The sequence below is a fragment of the Lathyrus oleraceus genome, chromosome 5, assembly GCF_024323335.1.
Source record: "Lathyrus oleraceus cultivar Zhongwan6 chromosome 5, CAAS_Psat_ZW6_1.0, whole genome shotgun sequence".
In the NCBI taxonomy this organism is placed as follows: domain Eukaryota; kingdom Viridiplantae; phylum Streptophyta; class Magnoliopsida; order Fabales; family Fabaceae; genus Lathyrus; species Lathyrus oleraceus.
Window position 1 is genome coordinate 98,930,446 of NC_066583.1, and position 9,258 is coordinate 98,939,703.

General features: G+C 41.4%; 1 protein-coding gene across 1 annotated transcript; it reads left to right on the forward strand.

The window, feature by feature from the left end:
• The first annotated feature begins 350 nt into the window (after positions 1–350).
• On the forward strand, positions 351–7,656 carry LOC127078980 (DEAD-box ATP-dependent RNA helicase 31). The gene is made up of 7 exons (XM_051019397.1): positions 351–373; positions 5,621–5,804; positions 5,905–5,991; positions 6,114–6,209; positions 6,385–6,600; positions 6,816–6,998; positions 7,240–7,656. Exons 1-7 carry the CDS (start codon positions 351–353, stop codon positions 7,465–7,467), a joined length of 1,017 nt encoding a protein of 338 aa, XP_050875354.1. The 3' UTR covers positions 7,468–7,656.
• Positions 7,657–9,258: the final 1,602 nt, after the last annotated feature.

Genomic DNA, 9,258 nt, shown 5'->3' on the forward strand with positions numbered 1-9,258 from the left:
TCATCAAGGCATAGCTGAAGCTTCAATTGTTTCACTTCAAAACCATCAAAGAGCATCTGTACACAACTGTCCTTCAAAAATAGGTATGGATTCGATCTCCATGATTTTTCAAATTGATACATGCTTAGTGTAGGTCTATCCATGCTGATTGTCATGATGCTTTCACTTTTTGAAATGGTTGCTTATTCATGAAGATGTATTGATTTGAAGTTTGATGTCAAGTTTTGTTTTTGCTCGATTCTTGATTTGTCTGTTGTTTTAATGAAAAATGATGATGGATTCTTGTTGACCTTGCCATGCTGATCATTTCCATATATTCAATTTTGATTTTTGGGCAAGTTTGTGAAATCATGATTTTTGAGAGGGATGAACAGTAAAACCCTAATCCCAATTTGCCCAGATTTTCCCCATCTTCGTATGCATGGCCTGAAACTCATTGACCAATCAAAACATTTCATTTTATGGCCAAAACGACCGTGTTTAATTAAGTGGATTATGGAATTACAACTTTGCCATTCTTGCTTTATTAATCCAAATTAATCTCACATTTTAATTACCAATCTTGCAAAAATCATAACTTGCTCATTTTTGATCCAAATTCAATGGGATTTTTTGTGTTGTGTTAATCATGACCTCTACTTTTTTATCATTATTTTTCCAGAATTTTTGGATGAGTGGTTTTTAAATGTTGCTAGGGTTTGTGATATGTGACCAAATTTTGTACACTTTGCCAAATCAATTGTGAAATGATGAGAATGTATCCATTGGCTCCCAAATTTTTGTGCTTAAACTAGACACACTCATGGTGATTTTGGTGTAGAGTTTGTGAATTTATCATTTGTGGATTGTGAGTTATGATTTTTTGAATTAGGGTGTGACAATTTGTGTCACACCATTGATGTCCAACTTCATGATTTTCATTACCATGTTTCTTGACCTCCAAATGGATTGAAATTTTGCATGAGCCTACTCTTGTATGTCTAGTTTACATGTGAATTTTCTTGGAATTATTTGTGGCATTTTCCATTTTGTTTGAGATTTTCCTTCCCTGCCTAGTCAAATGTTGACTTTGTGTGACACATGTTCCCATTTCATTTGTGAAATTCTCATACCTTACTAGATGGACATGAAATTTTACATGAGATAACTAGACATCCTCATCTTTGCCATGGTTTTGGTCCCATTCATTTATCATACACCATTCTTGACTTATGATTTTTCTAAGTTGATGCATGTTTGGTTGACTTCATTGAGCATGTTCAAAATTGCTTTGACTTTCTGATTTTCATTGACTGCCTTCCACTTGTCCAAATGGGATGAAATTTGACATGATTACCATGCTATGTGTTAGGTTTGATCATGATTTATTTGGTGATTTTTGAAAATGTCTAAGTTTGCTTTTGATGCAAGTCTTGCTGTTGACTTCTATGAGCTTCTGTTTGCCATGTTTTGACCTAAATGGTTCATGAAATGATGATAGTGATTGATATGAATGTGAAACCAATTGGTTTTGTTTCCTAAATGTTTAAAATTGACTTTGATTGGATATCCTTTGCTGTTTTGACTTTCTCATTCACTTTTGACCCTAGGCTTGCCCTAGTGGTCCTGTTACTCACCTTTGAGCTTGTGTTTTCAGGTTGACCAACAAATGACCAATGAGACCAATTTCTTTTGATTGGGATTGCCTAAATGCCATGACTAACTTGTTTGTTTTGTAGGTGGCTTGGCTCACATGCCTTAAGCCTTGTGCCTTGCACATCCATGTGCCTCTAATTGACTGTTGGTGTCTGTTTCTGTTTGTTTTGTTTGAAGTTGCATACTAACATCTGCTTGACTGTTTCAGGTGCTTTAGTTGCTTAGTTCCTTGTGAACTTTTTGCTTTGCTTTGCTTGTATAAGCAATTTGCATTGAGGTATGTCTCTTTTACTTCATGTAGTCTGGAAGACCTGGCCTGTTACTTGGCCAGGCAACTGTCTGAAGTCCTCCTTAAGAGGCAATGTTTGTGACTGTTTACTTTTGTCCTTGCATAGAGTCAAAGCCCTCCTAAGTGAAGAGGCAATTGGTGGAAGGTAGGGATATGCAATCTATCCCCCACTATTCAGTGTGTCATCTGTTTTGCTCACACCACTGTGTTGATGCATTTCAGATACAAACCCAAGATCTTGTACAATTGTACAGTTGAGTCAGTTTTAAATGTGTAGAAGGGTTCCCACTTTCTGAACCCACACATTCTTGTCTTGAAGCTCTCCCAGGCCAGGGATAAGAGCTGTGAAGTCTTACCTTCACTCACCTTTCATCTGCTTCACCTTAGCCCCTCAATGGCAAGGTTAAGAGCAACACTCACCCCATTCCAGAGGTTTGTTTGTTGAGGTTGATATGACCCCTTGACTAAAACCTAACCCTTGTTTGAGCCACTTGTTTGTGTATAGCGTGTGCTATCTGTGCTTGTAGGATTGTTTGACTTGCTTCCTGTGCAAGTTAGGATAGTTTGACTTGCTTCCTGTGCAAGTTAGGATAGTTTGACTTGCTTCCTGTGCAAGTTAGGATTAGTTTAGACTTGCTTCCTGTGCAAGTTAGGTTTTGCTTGGCTTGCTTCCTGTGCAAGTTAAGTATGTGTGGCTTGCTCCCTGTGTGAGCCATACTTAGGATAGGTTGGCCCTTGTGCCATTTAGCTAGAAACCTTAACTTAGGGATGAATTTGCATGATAACATCTAGGCTCGAGTCGTAGTCTCCCTAGTTGTGTCTCCCTCTGTTATCTGGTTAGGCTAGTCCTTTATCCCTGCGTAGGGGAACTACATCGCCCTGATCTTCATACCAGATGAAGTATGTAGGCAGGAGATTGAGCTGATCTCTCCGGGCGCCCTTTTTCTTTTTGTGTGCGTTGTTTGACAGTTGCTAGGCTCGAGTGCCTGACTCCTTAGCAATTTGTTGTCTGTCTGTTTGAGTGTGTGCTTGACAGTTATAGGCTGAGTCCCCGACTCCCTATTAACTTGTTGTGCTGTTGTGTGCTTGGAAGCTGATGTAAGTCCATCGAGTGGCATTTGGGTTCCAGTGTGCGTGTGTTTTGGTTCGGATGCTGATGTAAGTCCAGTGATTGGCAGTCGGGCTCCACGTTTGCCTGTATCTTGTTTGTCTGTGTGCGTGTCAGCCGAGCTACGAATGCTCTGATTCTTCTCTCGTCCGAGAAGATACGTATGCATAGGATGCGATGTCCTAGCGAGCATGTGTCGTTTCCCCAGTCCGAACTACTTCGACTCTGATGTCTATGCCTGATAGACTAAGTAGGCCCAGGATGCGACATCCTGCCGAGTCAGTTTCAGTCAGTTTCTTGTGTCTCTTTCAGCCAGTGTGTGTGAGTATTTGAGCAGTGTTTAGCAACCAATTTATCCTTCCTTTTGTGCGTGGATCCCGTAGAGTACTACGGATGCGTAGGGGTGCTAATACCTTCCCTTCGCATAACCGACTCCCGAACCCATTCTCTTTGGTCGCGAGACCATGTTCTTTCCTAGGTTTACTCTGAGCGTTTCCTTTCCCTCTTTTGGGATAAATAACGCACGGTGGCGGCTCTGTTGCTCTTTCTTTTCCCGCCGGTTTTTCGCGCGATGCGACACCGGGGCCTATCCCGATCCCGCATGTCAACCTAGATCAACAACCTATTCTGGATGGTCAGGATGATCAGTTCCCCTTGCTTCAGGAAGACTTTGGCATGGACCCCATGTTTAGAAGGTTGGAAGAGAGGTTGAAAGCAGTGGAAGGACAGAATCCTCTGGGAGTAGATGTTGCTGACTTGGGGCTGGTCCCAGGTGTGAGAGTGCCACCGAAATTCAAAGTCCCGGTCTTTGACAAATACAATGGCAGCTCTTGCCCCAAAACTCACGTGCAAGCCTATTTCCGTAAAATGGTTGCATACTCCGATGACGAAAAGCTGCTTATGTACTTTTTCCAGGACAGCCTGGCTGGGGCATCCTTGGAATGGTATATGAGGCTGGACAGAGCCCACATCCGTTGCTGGAGGGATTTGGCAGAGGCTTTCGTGAAGCAGTATCAGTATAATGCAGACATGGCTCCGGACAGAACTCAACTTCAGAATCTGTCTCATAAAGGCAATGAGTGCTTCAGGGAGTACGCTCATCGCTGGAGGGAGACAGCTTCCCATGTTCAGCCTCCGATGTTGGAAAAGGAAATGGCCAACATGTTCATGAACACTCTGCCCGGACCTTACTTGGAGTGTCTGGTAGGTTGCAATGCTTCCAACTTTGCTGATGTGGTCTCTACCGGAGAAAGGGTGGAGAATTACCTAAAGACCTATAAGAGCCAGAGTGAAGGTGGATCCTCATCAGGGGTGAAGAAGCCGTTCATTCAGGGACAGAAGAGGAGAGAAGGGGATGCAAATGCCATATCTTCTTATCAGAACAGGGATAACCGGAGGAATAACTTTCAAAATTATCATCAACAACCGTATGTTGCGGCTGTGACCATTCCAGCTGCAGCACCACTACAACAACAACAACCGCAGCGTCAACCAGCTCAGTATCAACAGCAGCAGCAACCGGGTAACAGACCCGCTTATCAACAGAGGCAAAGGATGATGGACCGGCGTTTCGACACCCTTCCAATGTCGTACGCTCAGTTGCTTTCTAGTCTTCAACAACTACAACTTGTGCAACTGCGCACTCTGGCTCCTCCTGTTGGTAGACTTCCGGTGGGTTACGACACCAACGCTAGGTGTAGCTTCCACTCTGGGGCACCTGGCCACAATATTGAGAATTGCAAAGCTTTTAAGCACGTAGTTCAGGACCTCATAGATTCAAAGGCCATCGACCTTGCACCGGCTCCGAATGTCGTTAACAATCCCATGCCCCAGCATGCACTACGCCAAAAACTGGAATAGACAGCGCATCTTAGAGGGTGCTTTATTACAAAAGCGCACTCTAAAGTGAAGCGAAAAAATAAGGAGCGAACAACTGGAATAGACAGCGCACTTTAGAAAGCGCTTTTGTAATAAAGCGCCCTCTAAGATGAAGCGAAAAAATAAGGAGGAGATAGAGAGACAACAATACAGGGCGCTTTTTAGAAAGCGCCCTCTAAGGTTACCCTTAGAGGGCGCTTTTAAAAAAGCGCTCTATAAGTCCATGTGCATTTCCAGTTTATAAAGCGCTTTTGGAAAGCCTTAGAGAGCGCTTTCATAAGCGCCCTCTTAGACCCCCTTTAGAGGGCGCTTTTTTTCCACAAGCGCCCTCTAAGGTCCCATTTAGTAAACATTAAAATTATAACATACTGCGCGTTTTGTTATTTCACTCTCTGTTATTTTCGTTCTTTTTCACGTTAGGGTTCTCACTGCTACGATTTTCGCTACTTCTAAGGCGTTCTCCTTCCACCTCTGTTAGATCTACGACGTTTCCTCCTTCTATTAATTCGTTGTTAGCTGTTCGATTTTGACACCATAGGTATTTTTCTAATCTTCATATTACTTGGTTTCTCTTCTGACGTTCGCTATTGTTCATTTTTGGTTTCTCGATGTAGAAAAAGGAGGCAGCAATATGGGGGTGAAGGCCTTGGTGCTTGATGAAGCTGATCATTTACTAGACATGGGATTTCGCAAAGATATTGGGGGTGAAGGCTTAGAGATCATGTTGAATATACCGCTGGTTTTGCATCCAGGCTTATGGGGGTGAAGGCCTTGGTGCTTGATGAAGCTGATCATTTACTAGACATGGGATTTCGCAAAGATATTGAGAAGATAATCGCTGCAATCCCTAAACAACGACAGACACTTATGTTTTCTGCAACAATTCCCGACGAGGTTTGTATTTCTTTCTTTTCACTCCTTTCCTTTTTAGCTGTGATGATTCATGCTTTATAAAAGATATGCGCATTGGGCTTATTCTCGTATGATTGTGAAGGTGCGCCAAGTCTGCCATATTGCTATGAAAAGGGATTTTGAATATATTAATACAGTTCAGGAGGGTAGTGAGGATACACATTCACAGGTAATTGTTTATAATTTCATGATAGTAATAACTTGTTAGATACTTACATGTGTATATGCATATACAACCATCATATAACATATTTTTTGGATCTTTATTTATGGTGCTTTGGATCATTTCAGGTCCGCCAAATGCATTTAGTTGCACCATTAGACAAGCATTTCCCTTTACTCTATGTTATTCTGAAGGAGCACATTGCAGATGATGTTGACTACAAGGTTTGCTTTCTAATCTGCAACCAACTGTATTTTAATTTTTTCTCTGTCCTTTCACTATGAACTGTTTAGATTTGTATTTTGGATTAGTAAACTGTGATTTGACAACAAAGTTTAACTTTTACAATCATGTTTACATGGATTTGGAGGATATGTAATGTAGCTATTGGTTTATCAGGTTCTTGTTTTCTGCACAACCGCTATGGTCACAAGACTTATTGCTGATCTCCTTGGGGAGTTGAACTTGAATGTGAGAGAAATCCATTCAAGAAAGCCTCAGAGTTATAGAACCAGAGTTTCTGATGAATTCCAGAAGTCAAAGGGTCTCATCTTGGTTACTTCGGATGTATCTGCACGTGGAGTTGATTATCCAGATGTTACTCTTGTTGTACAGGTATATTTGGATCTCCTTCCTTGTTTCACTTGTGACTATATTACCAGCATGCTCGTGTCCATATGAATTTCTGTCCTGTTTAACGCATACTCGTAAGGACACTCAATACATACATTTGCTAAAAGTGCAAGCCTTTTTGATTATGATTTGCCAAATTATTTAACGCTTTTATTGATTTCAAATTGTCATGTTTCTTCCATTTCTAGAATGAACAGGTTGGTCTACCGGCTGATAGAGAACAATATATACATCGACTAGGTAGAACGGGGCGAAGAGGAAAAGAAGGGCAGGGCATACTGCTACTAGCTCCTTGGGAAGAGTTCTTTTTAGCTACTGCAAAAGATTTACCTATTGGGAAAGCTCCGGTCCCTTCAGTTGATCCTGACACTAAGAAAAAGGTATACTTGGATATACAAGGGAGACAATTATTGATTTTCTTCTAATACTTTAGCTAGTTTTTAGACAAACAAACCAATATGTGGAGCAACGATTAGCTACGAGTTTAGCAGGATCGCAGTGTGTCACCATGATTTTGGCAAAAGCTAAATTTTAAAGCTTTAGCAAAATTACAATGCCACCTCGAGTTCATTAAACTCACTGTGATTCCAACGATGCACTTACATTTTAAATTGTTAATAGGTGGAAAGGGCTCTATCCAATGTGGAGATGAAAAATAAAGAAGCAGCATATCAGGCATGGCTTGGTTACTACAACTCTAACAAGAAAGTGGGGAAAGATAAGTATAGGTTAGTGGAGCTTGCAAATGAGTTCAGTCGATGCATGGGGCTTGATAGCCCTCCAGCTATTCCTAAGCTTGTCCTTGGCAAGATGGGTCTTAAAAATATCCCTGGTTTACGTTCCAAATAGGTTTCCATTCAATTTCTGATAACAGTCTTGTGAAAGAGAGAAATGTTCTTGAATTGAAATGCCCCCACTTATAGTTTGATTTTAAGACTTGAAACTTCTAAATTTCAACTATCATAGTAATTTTTTCTGTATATTTTGTACTTCTAGATGAATTATCATTTAACAAGTACTGCAGAAACTTCAGTGCCAGATGAATTTGTACTGTAAATCACTGAAGCAAACTGTCTAAAATAGATATTCAATCATTATTAGTTTATGATTTAAAACATATACCTCGAATTGTTTTATATTTTGTGTGTTGAAAAATGATAAGAATATATTTTGATGTTTTTGCTTTGGTCATTCCCATTGTTATTTTATAATATTTTGTGTGTTGAAAAATGATAAGAATATACAGTTTTAGGTGTACTGCTTCAATATACAGGTTGTCTAAAATAAATAAAAAAATATAGCGCTTTTTAAAAAAAATAATTAAATAATCACCCACTTTAGAGGGCGCTTTCCAAAATAAGCGCCCTCTAAACCCTTTAAATTTCCACTTTAGAGGGCACTTTCCAGTAAAAGCGCCCTCTAAACCCTTAAATGTTTCCACTTTAGAGGGCGCTTTCCAGTAAAAGCGCCCTCTAAACCCTTAAAAGTTTCCACTTTAGAGGGCGCTTTCTTTAAAAAGCGCACTCTAAAGTGGCCCTTAAAGGGCTTAAAGAGCCACTTTAGAGAGCGCTTTCACCAGGAAAAAAAGCGCTGTCTTTACCTATGTCAGCGCCAGATTAGAGGGCGCTTTAAAGCGCTGTTATAGGCCAAAAAAAGCGCCCTCTTTTCCCTTATTTGGAGTAGTGATGGTGGTGCGAACGTTAACATGATAGAGGGAAAAGCCAAGTCCATTGAGGATGTGTTGAAGTTGAAGACTCCATTGTTGGATATCAAAGGAGGCTTGCTGAAGGTCGATGTTTTCCCCGGTTGTGGGAAGGGTTGTTTGGATTGTGCCACTCAGAGTGGAGGTTGTTTGAAGCTACAGCAGGGTATCCAGGCCTTGCTCGACAAGGGTATCCTCCAGGTTGAAGATTTGTCTGTCCAAGAGTTTGTGGAAGGGGTTGAGGAAGAAGGCTTTGAAGATGCTACTGATGAATTCGCAGATGTTGTTCCTACTGATTCTGTAATCCATGATGATGTATTTATTCCCGATGTTTCGGATGCTTGCACTTCACTTAATGAGATTTCCGAGTACGATTGTGATATTGCTACTATCACTATTTTCTACCCAACTAATCAGATCAGTGTGCCAGAAGCACAACCCGTGCCACCAGTGCGACGATCTACTATGACCATCACAACCCCTGGTCCTTTATCTTTCACCAGTGAAAGGGCCATTCCGTGGCATTATGGGGGGATCATGTATACGCACGATCATAGGGTGGAACGGCCACTGAAAGTAGAAGAGGGTCAGAAGCCTGAACTTGACGGTCCCGCAGTGGATAATGTCGGTGGAATCGGCCGATTCACCAGGAGTGGTAGATTGTTATCACCACCGGTTACCCAAGCTGATAATGCTGATGCTGTGGCGAAAACCAAAGGCAAGCAAGTCGTGAATGAGGGTACCTCTGCACCCCAGGATGGTTCTGAGCCCACTTTTGCAAAGGATGTGGACGAGCTTCTGAGAATCATAAAGAAAAGCGACTACAAGGTAGTCGATCAGTTGATTCAGACTCCGTCCAAGATATCCATTCTCTCACTCCTGTTGTGTTCGGAGGCACACAGGGAGGCACTTATGAAGGTTCTTAATGCTGCATATGT